The sequence below is a fragment of the Metopolophium dirhodum genome, chromosome 8, assembly GCF_019925205.1.
Source record: "Metopolophium dirhodum isolate CAU chromosome 8, ASM1992520v1, whole genome shotgun sequence".
Lineage (NCBI taxonomy): Eukaryota > Metazoa > Arthropoda > Insecta > Hemiptera > Aphididae > Metopolophium > Metopolophium dirhodum.
Window position 1 is genome coordinate 32,037,558 of NC_083567.1, and position 20,335 is coordinate 32,057,892.

The following is a 20,335-nucleotide window of genomic DNA, read 5'->3' on the forward strand; positions in this document are numbered from 1 at the left end:
ACAACAAATGGTCTGAGGATGACATAAATATTTGGAGAGCCATATTTACACAGGTCTCACTCAAATTTAAGAAATTCATGGCCCTGTGGTGTACAGCCTTTTTTATTATTCAAATAAAATAATAATTTTTATTTATTTAGATTTATTTTAACTTTATGTCATGTTTATTTTGTTCAATTTATAATTTCTACCTTGATGCAGGCTCATAAAAATAATCTGTAATCAAATACAACAAATCAACCGGGAAACCCGTATTACACCAGACTGGACCAGAGCCATAAACCTAATACTTGAGTAAACTCGTATGCATCTTTAGTATATACATTGGTAGTTTGATACCAGGTGGTATTTATTGTGTAAGCCACTCCTCGTTGTATTACATATACGATAAATGACTGTTTGAGATAACTAAATCACCTCAGTTCTACTCAACCGATCGCTTATTTGACCGCCTCAACCAAATTCATCTGAAATCCCTCTTCGATCATGTAACATAATATACCCATAATAAAGATACCGACCAAAAACTCTCAGAATACAGATTTTTCCATTGGTCTGGATTTCAGCTGTTACATATTATATACATTATACTATATGTACTTTCAAATCATTCGATATCATTTAAGGGTATACGAGTGCCTATCCTAAGTCTTGTTAGACCTTACTCCTAAGACTGACAGTATTTAGAATTCAGAATGTTATAGAAAGTGTATAAGAATGTTGTATTAACGATAATATTCTTAAAATATTTCCAAAATATTCCCGGAGCTTTATCATTTCTAAATACTGCCTGAGAAGAATATTGAACAGCTTCCGGGGTTACAGTTTAACAATTGAATAAATGCTAACAGATCGTTTTACATTTCATTATTTTAGTATAAAATATAAAATTATAAATTATAATTTTAATATTTGAATCACAAGTCACGACTACAGTTAACATAAGATAAAACTATATTATGAGCATTTCAACGAGCCTATTATGATTCCAAGTTTAATTTATGCAGCTGAAATACATTAATTATTACGATATAATCAGTGTGATAATTATTTTGAACGTGGAATTTAAAATAGTGGCGTAACAATGTACAAAATATAATGTTCATTGTTTGATAACATATGATATGATTAATATTCAGTTTGTACCAATGTAATGTTTGGTATTTGGTAACAATAACAAATGAGTAAGTCTCCATTTATTATTTTGTATTATTTATTATTTGGTTAGGGTGTTTTTTGGTATAAACATTAAATCTCCCCTCATAATATGCACACGGAAAGTTCCCCACCGTTGAGCGAAGTTATCTACCGTAATAAATACAATAATACCAATATAAAATATAAATTTTATGTTGTTCCTGAAGTAATAATTGTATGTGTATTGTGTATAAATTATTGTTTCATTATTATATTTTATTTTTCTAGACGTTTTGCGTGGTATCCAAAAGATTTCGGAAGAATTATATACACCGTTTCACAGCCACCCAGTCTTTCTTTATGTTTTCACCTTGGAACTCGTTTCGGCAGCTGTGCATATACATTTCTACTAATCAAATATTCGACTATGTGGTAATGACCACTATATTGCTCAATTGTGTCTTCCTAGCCAAAACAGATTCAGTTGAAGAAGCTGAGTAAGTATTATATTTTTTTACTATCTCCAATTATTTTTATCTATGAATTTTAATTTAAAGTTTTTATACTCGAGTAACGTGGTAAACTTATATTATATCTATAGATATAGGTACATCTGGGGCAATTTTTTAATTTTAATTTAAATAACAATTCAGTATATTGTGAAGGTATAATTAAACGTTCTCAGATTGCACTTTTCCAATAGCCAAGTTGTTATACAACATCATAATTTACATCGATATGTTTATAGTTTTATACATTCTTAAATATACATACCTTTAGCATATTTTGACTCTTAAAACATCGGTGGAATTAGAGTTTTATGAACTATCCATTTTTTTTAATATATAACGGTAAAACAAAAACCGTATTCGTACAAAATGAACATCAATTTAATTGTTGTAACATTAAGATCTATAAGATGTTTTTAGAAAATAATAATTCAAAATGCCGTATTAATAATAGAAAATTAAATTACTAATAATACCTACCTATAAATTATAAAATGTTCTTAAAATAAAGAATTTAGTAGGTACAATGGAGACCCAGAATGGTTTTTTGTACTCAATTATATAATGTCATGGAATTCAAATTTATAAACACTACATATTACAGTAATCTACTCAGTGGCGATGAAAAAGTAACCTACTATAACACAGCAGAGTGACTTCCCTGGTTTTGTTTATAATAATAGTATTTATTTCCAAATAACAACAATATACAGTGCAACATATAGTACAATAACAATTACGTTTAGTTTACGTTTAAAGTATTCAGTATTTTCTATATAGCCCGTTGTAGGTGGTCCGATTTTTCTGGTCACATTACATTTTATAGTTACAATAATTGAAAATGTATCGAAGTTGATTTATTTTCTTGAAAATTAATTTTTTAAACAAAATGTTTTCTATAATTCGTATCCTTAAGTTTTTACACAAAAAAATGCTATTGCAGTAATATAATGTTACCTTATGTTCTTGCTACGTTAAGTATGGATAGAGAATACAAATGCTTGTTTACCTTGTGACCTACATAACGCGTGACGTTTTACTGCAAATTGGGTGATATTTTCGATTTAGCGACGTGTGACGGCATCGAGCAAGTGCCAAACACGTAAAATTACTGATATGTAAATGCAAAAAAGGTTATAACTGTACTGATTTCTGACGATCAAAATTATAAGAAGTTTACTTAACACACGTACTAGCTATTATATCATTTTAGTTTATCATTTGAATTTTTTTTATTACTTTAACTCAAACATGGTTTCGTATGATAAGTATTTTTGATTGCTTATTGTTTCAATCACACAGATAACACAAAAAAAGTTAATTTATCCTGAGTAGCAATGTTAAAAAAATGTAGGATAAGTTAATATTGATCCGTATAAAATATAACATTGTTTAGTGTTAATACTTCATCTATAATACAATATATATATATATAGGTACCTATATTGATCCTAGGTCCTTTGAATAATATATGCTTCATAATGAAGTGACTTTTAAAATTATTTATTAGTTCACAGTTCACACTTAAAATGTATTCCTATATAGACTTACACATGAATGTATACTTAAAAAAATTCAACTTATACAAATACATTATTAGCGTATAGTCATAAGCATTATTCAATTTGTAAAGTATACGAAAGTAATTATAAGCTACCTTACAAAGTTACAAATAACTCAATATCTTAATTACATATAATACTGAAAATTAAATTGCCCAGTCATTTAACAGGCATAATATTTATATACCTAATATAAATATTTTTTAGTTACTAAAATTATTTCAAATATATGAAAAATACGAATCTTTTAAAATGTACCCCAACGATTTGCTAACTGAAACCCGAGTATATTACATTTAAAAAAAAAAACCTATTAAAATAATAATAAAGAAAACCTAATTAATTAAATTACTAGGTTTTGACTACATTCCATGTATAATGACTCCAAAATTAAAGTATTAAAATGGAGTAAAGTAGACATAATATGTGAAATTTAAATTATTGTTGTCGATAAATTAGTAATTTAAAATAAAAGAATCTTTAATATGCATGTACCTAGTTAATTAAAAATTATTTTCCAATAATTTAAAAATAAAAAGTGAGTAATTAATTAACACAGAGTTATTTGAATGGATTTACTTATACCATATAAAATATTATTATTGGTAAATAAAAATAACAATGAGCAATGTTATTTTTAGAAAATAAATAGTAATTGGAACTATACATTTTATATCAATATTCGTTAAGTAAATATTTTTCAATATTTCAATAACCAATAATTATTATCAATTAATGCTTAATTTTTACGAAAAAAAAATTCATACATTCATTACCTATACGGTATAATGTATATAATATATATATATAGGTTTATTATAATCAATAACGTCAGTTTAGTTGTTGTATAATATAAAATATCATAAAATAATGAAAAATTTATGATTACGACTTGACAGATAAATAATTATGACCAATATTTAGTCAGTATTCAAATTTAAAATGCTGATTTATTACGTAGTCCTAGTAATAGTGGATTTTACTATTGTATTTTATTATTACCACATATGAGCTAGTGCTTCAATTTTAAATTCTCACGGAGAAGTAAATTTTTTAATAGGTTGCACCCAGCTAAAGGAGTGAAGATTTTAAAAGATTGTATATTGTCATCGATGATAAGTAAATGTACCAAGTTTCAGGTTTCTAATAACAACGTAACTGAATGAAATAGCCTATGAAAAATATATACATCACAAATGAAATTGATAAATCCGATAAAAGGGTTTTAAAAATATCAATTTTCGAAATTCTATATATTTACACTGCCTTACAAAGAAAATAATAAAGTATAAGAAAGAGAGTGTAAAATAAATCAGTGCAGTTCACCAGAATTTCCTCACTATTCCTGTGGGAATGACTATTTTTGGACAGAAGTAAATAAATTAATCAATAATGCTTTTAACCCTTCTATTTAAAATATAATTGCTTTTTAATTTTAATAATATTAACTCTATTGGATATACAACTTAATTGGTAAAATTGAGATTTATTATAAAAATAGGTAAATAATTAAAATAATTTGATAAATTTTGTAATATATTACTAAATTGAAATTATAAAAGTTTGCTGCTTGAAGTCCTTTTTTTGTTTTTTTAAGTATTTACACTGACGAAGTTGATAAAATCTATGAAATTATTCAATTTTTGATGTCTATATTTGATTTGAAATAAAAATGTATTCGTATAATATTTTTAAATACTTAGAACGTTTAGTGCTATAACTTAAAAAATATCATAAATAATATAATATTTAGAACCCCCGAGGTTTTTTAGAAAAATTCCATATTTTTTTTTTTAACATTTCATTTAATGAAACTAATTAAAAAATAATAATGTATTTTAAATCATGAAATATTCAACACTGTTGTTTACATAATATTTGAAACTTTATATCGTTGTTTAATGGAAATTCTGGTATAAAAAAAGTTGGCATATACCTACAAAATAATGTTATGTGGCGTATCGTTTTAGGGTATAGTCGTATAGAATATCTTTGAATATAGTTTGCATATTATTGTAATCATATATTTGCAAAACATATTATATATTCGAGTATCAATCGTGTATTTGTTCTTTCTGTGGAATGCGAGTGATACAACAATAGGAAAACAAAAATTGTATCTATTTGATGAATATTGATCTTCATATTCCATACTGTTATTTAATTTATTTTTAAGGACGTGAAAACATACGATTTTTATACAATTACTAGCACTTAGTTTTAAAACAGTTTTAAGCTTGCAGCATGCTATTCCTATTAAATATATAGCTCATTAAAAGTTAATAACATTTTTCTTAAAGCATGAATCTGTTATAGGACCTAATGACAACGGATAAAGTGTCCATACAATTTCCAATCATGCTTCCATATGTAAATATTAAAAAACTGTATAATTGATATTATGAAATTATTTCTTACCTATATATTTTTTCTTCAGCACCATAAAATTGTAATAAAAAAAAAGAATTAATTATAACTGATATTTTGCAAAACTAAAATTTTATTATAACAATTTCTGAGCAATAAATCATAATAAAGTAACTAACAGATAATAAATTAACAGCTAATAAACTTATTCTTAAAGCATTTAATAATCATTTTAAAATTATTTTTCTATTTTAAATGGTTTATAGCTTATAAATCATATGCCTATTTGCAGCATAATACTTAATGCTGTTACGCTAAACTACGAAATAAAAGTTTTAATTTGAAATATATTTTGAACACTTAAATAAAATGTATAAATTCTATATCAGAAAACTACTTATACAAGAAATATGGATGATTCTTCTTTGTGAATTGAAAATTTCGATAAACTTTTCTTTAAACTTTTTTTAGAACTTAAAAACATGTGATATCGAGAAGCATTAACTCGGTAAATGTCACATAGCAGGAGCATCGCATATTTCAAATAGTATCAAAACTAATTTAGAAATCATTTAACAATTCAATTCACTTTGAAAATAATCTGAGCTTCACAACATAATAAAATGAATAACCAATAAAAGTAATATTTATAATATATAAGTATATAACTCATTAAAATTTTTAACTAAAATATAATAATATAATAATGACATTTATTTACAGTTTCAGAACTTTTAGACATACTTTTATTATCTTTAAACTTTTAACCGTTGTGTTGCATCATATGAATACATTTATATTTGATATCTTAAATTTAAACTAAAACGTCTATGACAATCGCAAGAGTCAGCATTTAAAAAAAAAAAAAAAAAATTATTGAATTGTGTAGTGTAATGTACTAGTGTAGATAAGATTTTTGAATAACAATTACATTTAAATTCGGTGGATTCATGTTGATTAAACTCTCACTAAAACCTCCTAACGGCTTGTATTGTCTCTTATTTATATTCTGCTATTTATTTCTCAAGAATTGAATATGTGTAATTATTGTATGTATATATTTTATACAATTATTGTTAATAAATAACAATGAAGAAATAAATAAAGGCACTGGAATAGTCAGATACGCTGTGCAGTCGAGTATAATGCATGCATTATTATTATTTAGCAAGCAAATATATACTGATAAGTGATATAGTACATTCTGGAAGTATTTATTTATACTTTGACAGATTATTACGTCATACTTCAAAAAAAAAAAAATTAGACACATGACTGTGGCAACTATTAAACCATCATAGACACATAACAAACGCACTTTTTGTTATTATTTAGAAAGATATTATTAGTTTATTCAAATTCTGAGTAATATAAAATATTTTCCGAATTAAAAGATAGTAAATATAAGTAGTAATTCACTTAAAATTAATAGAAGAGTAAGATAAAATTAGTTGTTATTACTTATTACTATTATATTTATAAATTTAATTATTTTAACATAAGTTTGACAGCTGTTAGTTCAGAATTCTAATGAAGAAATGGTTTGTAATCATCTTTTAACTAGAGGAAAACCTATAATTGTGACGTTTTTATAGTCAGTAGACAGTAATTAAAATAACTAGTAATCAAAAAAATAAAAATAATTTTAAACCGGATACAGAGCCAGGGTTGGGCATTAATATCGCTTTACTCACATTGGGAAAGTATATAGTTCGTTCAATATTTTAAATCATTATAATATGTAGGTAGTACAATCGTTTTTGAATAGAGCTTTGTTAGTTGAGCTTTCATTTTGATAAAACGTGTGTACAACTTTTGAACAATATTTTACCTTGAACTAAATTACTATTTTTTGATACTATTGTATTATTTCCTAAGATTTTAACGATAAAAAAATGTTTTCTGCTATTTCTTATTAGTTTTATTTATTAGTTATTACCATAATCATAAACTTTCAGCCATACTTTTGAATGACTTATCGGTAAATAGTACACTGTACAGTATGGGGGACAACTGCAGAGGTTGTTCAAGATTAGCTAAATGTCATGCGACATGTATACCTATTATATATAACATAAAATATAATTTACCATTTACCAGTTCCACTAGTAAACGCCATAATACGACCTGCAAGAGAGATAATTATCTTTGAGGGCTTTTGAACATTCATTGAACAATAATAGAGAAATGCTTCCTTCTTTTTTCTCTCACTTTCATGCAACGTTGTTCGCTTAAGAGGGAATTTTCCACCAAAGAACTGCGTGGAACACAAAAGAAAGCATTATAAACGGCAACCCAGACATACATTTGACGCTGCTCGAATATACCCTTTCATGCCGACGGGAAACTGATTATAGTCGTTCTAATATATATATATATAGTATATACACATGTATTCATTTTGCCTGTGTGTGGGTATGATGTGTGTCCTATATTAAAAGTTGTCGAAAGATATTTTTTTCTTAAACGCCGGAAGGTTAAGATTGTATCCGTATTGTTTCTTATAATATTATTATAGCTGATTCAAATATACTATTGTGTTGCCGTTATGGATCGTTTTGAAATAAATTCAATTACTTTACTATACGGTGGAGAATGTTGTGTTAACTTTTTTTTATGAAGCTATTGTGAACTATCATTAGATTAATATATTATTTATGAACATATTCTATGTAAATTATAAAAGTTAAATCCTATTTAAAATTCTGTTACTTAAAAATAGAAAATTATAGCATGTAGTATTCTAATTACAAAAAATAAAATAATTTTCGTACAATGCTACCTATAATGTATATTTCCCTAGTACCTCTATACGCGTATTTCACTAGTGTAAAATGAAATATAACCCATAAGCTATAATTAATGTTATCTTGATTCGTGACTATTAATTTAATATTATGTTCAAATTGACATTTTATCAAACAGTAAACATATCTAAACAGTATGTGATAAATACTGGATACTGTAATATGAAATACAGTTGATGCACAATACAATAGCAAACGATTTAATCAATTTAATGTCAATAGAACCGTATATTAACTATTAAATATTGAAAACAATATAATACCTGTTGGAGTCTAAGACAACAAATATCGTAAAATAATATTTTTATATAATCATCAATGCGATTGGTACCCATGGCAACAAGAGTACCATGTGTAATATAAGAACCAAAAACTATAAAACAAATTATTTTGTAATTTCAAAAGATCTTCTTACATTTAATTTTTACTTTAACATTTTAAAAGCAAGCGAGTTCTGTTCAAGATTCTACACAGGGAAGTTTTTACGACTCCAATCAGAAAAATAAAAAATAATGGCTGTATTTAACCTTATTAACTTTTACCTAAATACAGATAACACAGTAATACAGATAAAACTATACAGGGTGATTTCTTTTGTACCATAACACTTTTTAGTTTTTAAATAATATATAAATTACTATTATTAATACTGATTTTTTTGAAAATATAACTAATTTATATAAAAAATTACTGTAATGGTTTTATTTATTATTTATTAACGCCCGTTAGGGCAGTTTTACAAAGTTAAATATACTAATAATTCAAAATAAATTTAATAATTTACAAAAACTTATCAAATATAATATAATTATAGACTAAGGTAGGGTGCTCATTGGCCAAACGCATCATTCGATCAATTGGGTTATTCTTACCATAGTTAGTATGATGGAAAGGAATTACAAAAGGATAACGTGATCTAGAAAAACGAGGAGGAACTCTAAAGTTAACTTGGGAGATTAAAGAAGGAGCATCAATATGGCCATTAATTAACTTACTCAAAAATACTAGACTGACTGTCATACGTCTATCTACCAAGGAAATCAATCCAAGCTTATTAGAAACAGGAAGGTCATCATGCTTAGTATGCTCTATTTTTTAAATATTGGCGGCAGACGATAAGTAGCGCCTCTGTGCATGCTCTATATGTGATATGTTTTATACTATAAATGATATTTTTGATATAATCAAACATTAAGCTAATATTAAAAAAATAAATATACTTTATAAGTGTTTTAGAGTTTTTGTGATGAGACCGATCATCAATACAATAAAATACATAGGAGTAATATGATTGTTTATAACTTATGTTTGTGTTCAAATAATCACCATGTATATAACAAGTCAAGTAACCACAACTAACAATAACGGCATTAGTATATTAATGTTTATTATTCATAGTTGTGGTATAAATATATTGTGAACAATATAGAATTATGCATACGCTGTATATGTGAATAAAAAATGAGTATAGACGTATGTTTTATGTATTGCTTACTTATTTACTACAAAAAATAGTACAAAATATATAGTAATATAAATAAATCGCTTAATATTTATTAGACTATAATATATTTATTATAAAAATGGTACTAATTATTATTTAAAATGTCCATAGATGATTGTGGCGATATGGTATATTATAAGTATTTTATAAATTAAAAGTGTGTTAAAAAAATGTGCGAAGTTAGAATAGTTACTATTGTACACACAATTTGAAGCTTAAATTAGGTAGGTACAGTAAATATTTAGATACGGTAAACATTTTAATTTAAACTTGAATTTTGCTATTCAAAATAGATACAATACTAGTACGATACTATTGTTTCTAATTTCATTATCAGTTATTTAAAGTTGTATATCTTAATCATTAACCTTTTTATGACATTTTATAATTAGTATTTTAGATTATTTTAATTTTTAATGAACCATAATATTTAACCTATTCTTAATATACCGGAAACGGAACTACACGATCTTAGAGTACTTGAAATGCCTATACAATGCGCCGCGTGATCATTATTATAATATTATTATTATTGAAACATACACAATATAGAGTAATCGGAGCACACTACAGAGGTGTACTTAAATTTCACACCATCATATTAATTGTATTATTTAAATATTATATTAACGTATAATACCTAATACACTTTAACTAATTGCATAATGCATTACAAATATATTATAAAACACTCGGTAAGTTAACACAGAATGATATTACAATCTTATGAAAAAAATATAGATTATTGACAGAGTAGATGTCTGGTTACCAAATCTTGTATACTTACATAGTTAATATAATATTAATTATTTTATTAAATAACTCAAAAACTAAGTAGGTATACAATATTTAAATATAGGTACTTGAGTTAAATATATACTAGATAAAATTTATTGTGAGATATATTTACCTACTAAACATTCAACATGAATTGAAAACATTGGTAGATGTGCTGAATTAATTTAGTCGTTGTGGTATCTGATTGTGAAAATCTTAAGAAATAAGTATAAATTTTAATTGTAACAGTATATACAAATTTCATATTAAAAATAATAATATAGGTAGACAATTTGATTTAAAATCTAGTTAACATACACTCTATGCCTCATATAGTTCATACAATGTCGCTAGTTTCTAATCGTAACTCACAAGTCTCAAATCAAATGGAACCAATAATAATTAATGTTACATTGCCTCCAATTAAATGCAATATGTCACAATGACGGCAAACCCATTTAATGTACGCATATAATACATACTAGTTGTTAATCAATGTAGGTAATAGAATATCTAATTAGTTTAATGTCATTAAACCGACGTATTTAAGACAATCTCCACCTCTAAACCTACCGTTCAAACAATAATGCCAAAAATTAAATGTATCAACTATTGTGAAACCTGGCAAATGGCAATGACAGGCAAAACTATGATATAATATTCTAAGCACGCAATATAAGTAGTGGTATAAAAATCTCATGTGGAAAATGTGAACAAATATGGAATCATGGAATCATTGAATTTAATTTGTAGCTTACAATTACACCAATTTTAATACGTATTCATTTTGCGCGATAATTGTACATTTTTTCCACACATCATCATTTGTTGATAAGTAAATCACAAACAATTTAATTATTTTTCCATTTTTTAGTGAAATGAGAAATGTATTGGTTTTCAAAGATTTTATTTTTTATATATATCTCTGTTAACACTTAGTCGGTCAGAAGAAGTTCAGCAAAAGTTTCAAGTGACTATATATATCGATAGAAAATCGAATCTAGTTGGTACTTTGAAGAGGTCATTCTTCGATTTTCTCAATATAGTTTCCTTAAGCGTTAGAAAGAATTACTTACAGAAAAGTGTTGATAGCAATAGAAAGAAAGTGCAATATTGTAACTAAGCTATACACTGTGTCACTGATAATAATTTTCTCAAAATTGATGAGTTAATCGTCATTTTCAAATTTAAATGAGTACAATTCGTAAACAAATGTTGAGCTCATGTAGTTGATTAACATACAAAGTAACAAATCATTTTCGAAAATTATTGTTTTGTTTAATCAAAAAAGTTACATTATATATTTTCTGACAGAAAACGACTGAATCAATTAGGTATTATAAAAAATGTTTATGTTGATGTAGCTTATACATAGATTAGTTTTAAAAATGTTCCTGTTTAAGTATAGGCATTTAATATTTTGGTTTTTCATTTTAAAACAATTAATCAAAAAATAAGTTTAAAATAAACTATGTTTCATAATAATAATTAAGGTTATAATAAATCGTAATATTTAAAGTTAAATAAAGAGGTTAAAAAGTATTTCAACCACCTTTAAAAATATCTGCGAAACAACTAAACAGTAGAGAATTTTCCCCTTCGCATCACAGTTTGTATTTAAGCTGAGAGTTAAGGGATGCGGAAAATGTATACATATACTTGAAGTTATGTACAACAGTGCGAAGTTGTTTTATATTTAGGTAAAAGTAAAGGGCAAGAATAACGTCGAGTTTCTGACAAGAAATTACGTCTGGATTTTTCATAAATAAAAAAATACACCGATTACCCATAAAACAAAACTCGGAATGCAAACCGCATTTAAAACGAATGTTTATGGAAATATTCGACATTTATATTTTTACTATTTTATTTGTGTGAAATGCAATCTCAAATATTTTTTATCGGGTCACTATCGCTCGAGGCCATTAAAATGAACGTGATTTATCGGAGTTGTATAATTCTTTATTTTTATTTATTTATTTTACAGATACATTTTCTTGGCCATCTATACAGCCGAAATGGTTATCAAAACCATATCGAAGGGATTTATACTAAATAAGTATACATACTTACGAAATCCCTGGAACTGGCTGGATTTCATCGTCATCACGTCGGGTTATGCAACCATCGGCATGGACGTCGGAAATCTAGCCGGGCTTCGTACGTTTCGCGTACTCAGAGCTCTGAAAACCGTATCTATAATGCCAGGTAATATTTTTTGTTTATATATGAAATGCGATGTTTGATATTTGATAGTTTCGTGTAACCTTGTTGTGTGTATACCTACTATATACACAAGTATACGACCATTTTAGGTTGTATTTTTCTTGGATATAATATATTCTTATATTCCATCGGGTAACGATTTTTTGTTGGATCATAGATAAGTCTTAAATTAATTTAATTTAGATTATAATTTACATATGTTACAGTATATTATATTTATGCTCTAAAATACTAAAACTAGTATTATGCTTGAATGCGTAACTATATAATATTATGATACCTATTTGTTTTCGATAATATGTTGAAAACATCTAAATTAATGAAATCTAAAATACTGTTTGATGTTATATGCTCCCACTGATGAACTAATTTATTTTGTTTACATACTAAATTAGTTTTCTGCTTTTATAAAAAACACTATCATAACTAATTTTAGTATCCAAGTGAAAATTAAAAGTTTTGTGTCTTCACTGTGATGTGATTATTGTATCCTTAAAAAATACTTCAAAGTATTGGTACATTATACTTATAGATTGATCATTGAACACTCGTGTTACTATAAATTATAGACATGTTATTTTAAAAAAATCAATTTTTTTTCGAGAATATAGAGAAATAATCAGTACACTATAAGCAATAAAATGCTTATAATAAAATTTCAACTTTGAATATATTTTGAAATATTTAATGAATATATTACATATTTTGTTATGTGGCCATGTGGGTCATACCATCGAAACATTACCATAAAAATCTAAAAAAATTTAAGTGGAATCTATTTAGATTTTTGTAATTTATTTGGAAAAATAGGTTACAGGTCTATTTTTTTTTAAAAAAGGCTCACCAGTATTTGATTTAATTTAGAACATTGTAAAATATGTATTGTTTTAACACAATAATACATGCTAAGACTTAAATTATTAATGTACACTGCATTGTAAATTACAAAACATTAAAAATACTAACAGACAATTGTGACTCAAGAATAATAAAAATAAATTTAGTTGAAATTTCACAGACATAATCGTTAGTAAAGATAGGAATGTGTTCAATGATAGTTGACAAAAATAGTATTTAGAAATATATTAGCTTGGAATTTAAACAGTTTTAAAAACTAATAAAATGCTTTAATAATAATAATAAAATACATTTTATCGCTATTTAAATTGTCTACAATGACTTTATTTGAATATAGGTACACAATACACACAAAACATGCTGAAATATTATAACAATGTTTATCGCTTTGTCATCAAATTATTTGTTGACAACCCGTTTAATACATGTAATTTAAAAATACACATACATGTTCCCAGACAACAAAAACATAAAAATTATACACTTAACCCCTAGATCCTCTCAAATTAAATAAACAAGATGGTAATTACTAGGTAACCGCATATTATTATCTATCACAAGACCACTGTAACACTATATAAATATAGGTAATAGGTATACACATGTTTTCCGTTCAATTAAACCGTCTTATTGACATATATCGTGATATATTATTTATTTAAGAGTTAAAATACACATTTTGATGTTTATCACAAAATATGTGGTAAGAATTATATGATGATTAACAAATGTATTTTTACATTTTAAAATTAATTACAGTTTCATTTTTTGCGTACGTCACCGTATTTTCAATTTTGTACTTAAAATAAATTGGTTAGTTCTAAGGTTATGTTTAATTAAATATAGGGATATTGCCAATATGCGTAATGATATTTTCTTAGTAATTATTACCTACACTTGGAATTAGAGTATAGTATAATGTAAATTGTATGCTTATAAAAACTTAGTATACAGTTAATGGATAATCAGTTGGATCAGTTATATTAAGAATGATTCAACCCCTTAAGACGATTCCTGCACACCGTGATTTTCTGTTTTTGTCTAACACACGCGTGACATAGGATTTTAGACGGATTCTTTGCCAAACATATCAATTGATCTAATGAAGTGATGAAAATTCTGAAAACAGATTTGAATTTGTCGTCAAGTCTACTTGAAATCGACTTTCCCACAATTTGTATTTATTGATTTTAGCTTCTCCAAAAATTGAAATACAAAAATGTTTAAATACTTTTTTTTAATATGACGTTTTCTGGAATTTGAGGGATAATATCAAAAATGTGGGAAATTCGATTTCAAGTAGACTTGACGACTAATTCAAATTTGTTTTCAGAATTCTTATCGCTTCAATAGATCAATTGGAATGTTTGGCAAAAAAACACGTCTAAAATACTATGTCACGCGTGTGTTAGACAAAAACAGAAAATCACGGTATCGAATCCCTTTAAATTGATTACTAATACCTATGTTTTTGTACTATTATCAATTTCCCTTAATTTTAAATCAAATTATTTAAAGTCTATGCACATAAAATAATAAATTGTTAGGTACTTGTTCTACACCCTAATCTTACCATGAATATTTGTGAAAAATTCGGTCAAAGTATGTATTTACGATAATTTGTTTAATTTAATCACTATACAAACACGCAATACACAATTAACTTTACTGCGTTTAATTTTTATTCTAAAACTTTCAAATTTCAAATTCAATATATTTCTTGTAAAAACAATTTAACTAACCTCTATATTTTTTAAATTTATTATATTTTATAAAACTTTCAAATTTGGTAAGTGCTTACTTTTCGTAAAGTTTATTTATTATTATTATTTTTTTTTTTACAATAAATCAACAAATACGATTTAATTATCTAAATTAATTTTTTAGTGGAAAGCGATTTCTGTAGAGTTTGTAGTGGATTGAAATATATTTCATATTAATTTACTTTATTAATTCGATGAACGATTACATAGTATATTACATTTATCTTTAAATACTAACACATATATGTATGTAGTTATCGCATTTTGTTTAAATTAAAAAAAAAAAGATTACATTATTAGTTAATAACTTATAGTATAATATTATAATAACTGTAAATTTCATAACTTACAACTGTATTATAATAAAAAGTAACTAATTTTAAATGTTTTCAGTTATAGTTTTGGTACCTCGATAAGCATTATTTATAAATATTTGTTTAAAACTGTTTAAACTTTTTAGATGCCTTTTTATTAATATCAAAGCAATTTAAACGTAACTTATATTCGTATTTTAGCCTGCAAAAAATAAATTTATTATTGCTTTATTTAAACTACGAAATGCTTTACAAATCTATTAAAGACTTTTTATTTGGTTTCTTATTGGTGTTTCAAGGTTTTGAGTAAAAAATGGTATCAAATCTTATTTACATTCAATTTATTTTAGTAACATATTTGGCATAAAAAATTTTAAACATAATAACCCAATATGTTTGCGAATAAATAAGTTAAAAACTAAAGTTTTGTAGTTAAAAATAATTTATTATATAATTTATTAAATAATTAATTTAAAACAGGGATATATATGGCTGGTATATACTAGTTGGTACGTAAATACAATTCATATTAGAAATTATTAAACAAGTTTAATTTTTAAATCTACTCCAAATAAGATGTAACACGTACCTACGCATTCTAGAATGTTTAATAGATAATAAATTACTAAGCTTAGTATTTTAATTAATGTTTTTTGTGTATTTTTGGTTATGTGTTGTGAGTCTAGAATGTATAATAATTAAAGATTATAATTATTATAATATGTAATTAAATTAAATTAAACTAAAGTCTCCAAAAAGTTCAAAATGTTATCCTCATATTTTAAATTAAATGTTTATTATAATATGTTTTTGCGTGTGAGGTAAATAGGTAAGAGATTCAATATAAAGTTCAGTCTAACACAGTGATGAAAATATGGGTTTATCTCATTGAGGATATGATAACATTATTTGAACGCTACCAAATTCTTTAATTTTTTTTAAGCTCAACCGATATTAAAAATGAGTATTTCTCAACCTATCATATTGACACTCTCGTAATAGATCGACAATAAAACTATAACTACTAAGACAAAAAATAAAAATGATGAATAAGAACATGTCACACAGTTAAAAGCACATTATTTTTACATCATGAAGTAAGCTGTGGTAATCTGAGTTTTATATTAGATAATTTGTCTGTATTAGTTTCTAAAAAAAAACGTTTATAAACTTAAAAATATTTTTAAGGAACAATGATGCAAAACAAATCGATTTATCGAATTCTAATAAAATAATAAGTAAAAATAAAATTTTTTGATGACATAATATAGTCAATCAAGCCAGTGTTTACTTTTATTTAAAAAACATTTTGTTAATTTTGATGAAAAAAAACCCAATAGTTGTTCAGTAACATTGGTTATCAATACAACCGTTACTATTAATGTAGATAAAAATCTTTCGGTATGTCAAAAAGTTTAACAATTGAATACAATGGTTTTCATAAGTTGTTAATATAGCTATTTAAAAATATTAAATATACATATATAGGTATGATTTTTTTATAAGCCTTTAAGTGCAAATTGTTGACAATGTTCATCAAAATCAAGAAAATTTGCAAATATTTTGTAATTAAAAATGTATAACATTTTCAACTATGGCTTGAAAGTTGAATACATAAGCAGTCATACAACTGTAAGTAACTAACAAATTACTTTTCATTTTAGGATAGTAGGTATGCAAGAATTCAATGTTTTTTCAAAATTGAATACAATCTATTATAACTAATAGCAATATTAATATAACATAAATATCCTAAGCTGTCACACTGTCTCCTGTCAGAATCGTTTTTTGTATATTGTATACAATGATTTATCGTTGAATTTAAAATCAACACATTCATAACAACAACCAAATCGACACCTACCGTGCAGCCGAGCAATACCCACTATAGTCCATATTTTTTTTTAATTGAATTTATTCATACTCTAAATATACGATAATCACTTATTCTAACAAATCAAATTAAAATTGATAAAAAAAATATGCATATTAATAATATTATGTTTTTCTCAATATTTTTTTTTGTTGATACAACTGCGTAAGAAGTTTTGCTTATCTCGTACGTACACGTAACACACACACTTTTATTTTTATTGGTTTTATTCCTTGAAAATTAATATTAATTTTTAAACAATTCTATCAAGTGTTATGTGGAAAATCCTATAGACAATCTTTGTTTCGTTTATTATTTTATAAATACTTAGTGGCAATGTTTGTAAGTTATGAAAGTATGTAACTAGAAACCAAAATACATTTATATTGATTTATTCGCTCTTTTATATTAACCTAACCATCATTTTGGTCTTCCATTAAAATACTTTAACAATGAAAGCAAATAAATTTTTGAAAAAATGCTGAATTTACCCAAACGCTGGTTATTACGGACAATAGCTATTATAGTTTCCGCTGACCGTCCCCATCGCTTAAAAACTTTCAGACATTATCATTACCGGTATAACTTTATAGAGTGAAAACTTTCGTGTGGTGGAACACAATCGTATACAGAACATCCTCGTTTTTCAAATGTCTGTTATCTCCGTAAACATGGCGTAGTTCGTTTTCCTGTACACATATTATTATAGTCAAACATTGTATGAACAAGTAAAAGAACAATGACAATTATACACCTTTTCTTAAATAGTGAACTAAAAATTAAGCAAACAACAACAAAAAATACCTAAATAAGTAGGTATATTATCTTGTTAATCGAAATTTAGTATACCACCTAAACAATTTTTATACGACGTAATCGTTATTATGATACAATATACATCATTAACTCTGTATGAAAAAAGTATAATGTTTTTTGTTGTACTGGATTATTATATTTATTTAATTTGATAAGGAAAACAATTATTTACTAATCTTTCGAGAGTTGAAATTGCTTTAAACGGTGAACATTATTATTATTTTTTCAAATTCCCATGTAAAACGGTAAAATTGTTTTCTAAAAACGTTGACTTTAAAACGTTAAACTTTATACAATTATCGTACTCGTAATATATAAATATTTTAAATTTAAACAAGAGTAGGGTGGTAGGGAAATTATTTTATATCCCACGTATTTTTAATGCACTACTCTGCGTCATTAAACTTAAATGCTTATAAATAATAAACTATTTGTTAAATATTTAATATTCATGCATTCAAATGTTTAGGAAAATATTCCGTTACCTACAGAATTTTATATTAAAAGTAGAAGTTCGTGTTTAAAATTCTGGACAGGATAAAGAGATTGGGTGTTGGGCACTCGTCTCGCTTCGCTCACCTTAGTACCGGGTAGTGATGTTTTACATTATTTTCAATTTCAAAGAAGTCAAAGAAATTTAAGAGTAACTTTTAGTGGCGCTCTGTTGAAATCATGTTTGGTTACACTTTTTACCCTTTTAACTTCGGTATCTTTGTCAAACATTAGACATTTAAAAAAAATAACTTGTTGCTTATTAAAATAACAGTTTATGAGTTTGAAAATCTTTTGGTAAATTCTGTTTTGTGGTAAATTAAACATTTAGTGAAATAAATTAAAGTCCCTTAAAAAGATCGAGTACAGAAATAAAAATTCTATAGGTATAGGGTTTCTAAGAGTATATCTCTGTGTATAAAGTGGTACAAAATAATTCATACGTAGGTAATAATGAAAATGAAAAAGATGTATCCAACGCTATCTATACTATCCTCATATAGGATCCATAAATTTGATTTATTTATATTCGTATTAAGTTACTTTGAAATATTTATTATAGTATGTTTACTGTACCTTCTCAATTATTTTTATTGATGAATACTTTTTAAATTTAATTAATATTAGATTTTAAGTAGGTACGTAGGTATATTAAAAAATCCTACGCATTAAATATTTTAATTTCATTATAACTAGTAAATCACATTTGTTTTGTATTTGTTAATCATAAACTTACATCTTTAAATTGGTAGAATGGTAGGTAATCTACAAAGAATATCTTTCGGTCGACTTTATATAATTTAATATATTATAATTTGTATGTTGACTTAAACACTATTATTCATAATTAGTTTAAGTAATTATAGTTTTTAGTAAAAGTTTTAAAATTTTTCATAAAATCTGGAATTACTGAATTTTGTAATGGTAAATATATTGAATGTTCATAGGATTTGGATGGAAATGTTGATAATGTTGCTATCACAGGCAAATGGTCGGAAGGAAAATTCCATCTATACATATGTATAGGAAATGTAGAAAGGAAGTTATTGAAATGTGTATAGAGGAAATGAGATACTTATACCCACAGGGACAGTTATATCCAGAGACGATTTAAACCGTTATATAAGATAAAGATAAGAAAAACGATTGTAATACCTATACAATGTTTGATGAGCATTAAAAAATTAATCTATATGAACATAAGGCAATCACAAAATTGTAAAAACATATTATTATTAATTTCAGTAGAAAAATATTGTTTAGTCTTAAAATGTATGTCTATAGGCTAAACATAATATATATAATATATATATATTTTTTTTATTGAACA

The 20,335-nt window shown here is 25.3% G+C and overlaps 1 protein-coding gene across 5 annotated transcripts in view; it reads left to right on the plus strand.

Annotated features, from left to right (window-relative positions):
- The window catches only part of LOC132950750 (sodium channel protein 60E), a 134,582-nt gene that overhangs the window by 34,832 nt on the left and 79,415 nt on the right, over positions 1–20,335 (plus strand). For all 5 annotated transcript variants that reach the window (XM_061022294.1, XM_061022293.1, XM_061022296.1 and 2 more), the window contains 2 exons: positions 1,426–1,634; positions 12,651–12,871. In XM_061022294.1, coding sequence (XP_060878277.1) covers positions 1,426–1,634; positions 12,651–12,871 — 430 coding nt within the window. The remainder of the gene's footprint in view (positions 1–1,425; positions 1,635–12,650; positions 12,872–20,335) is intronic.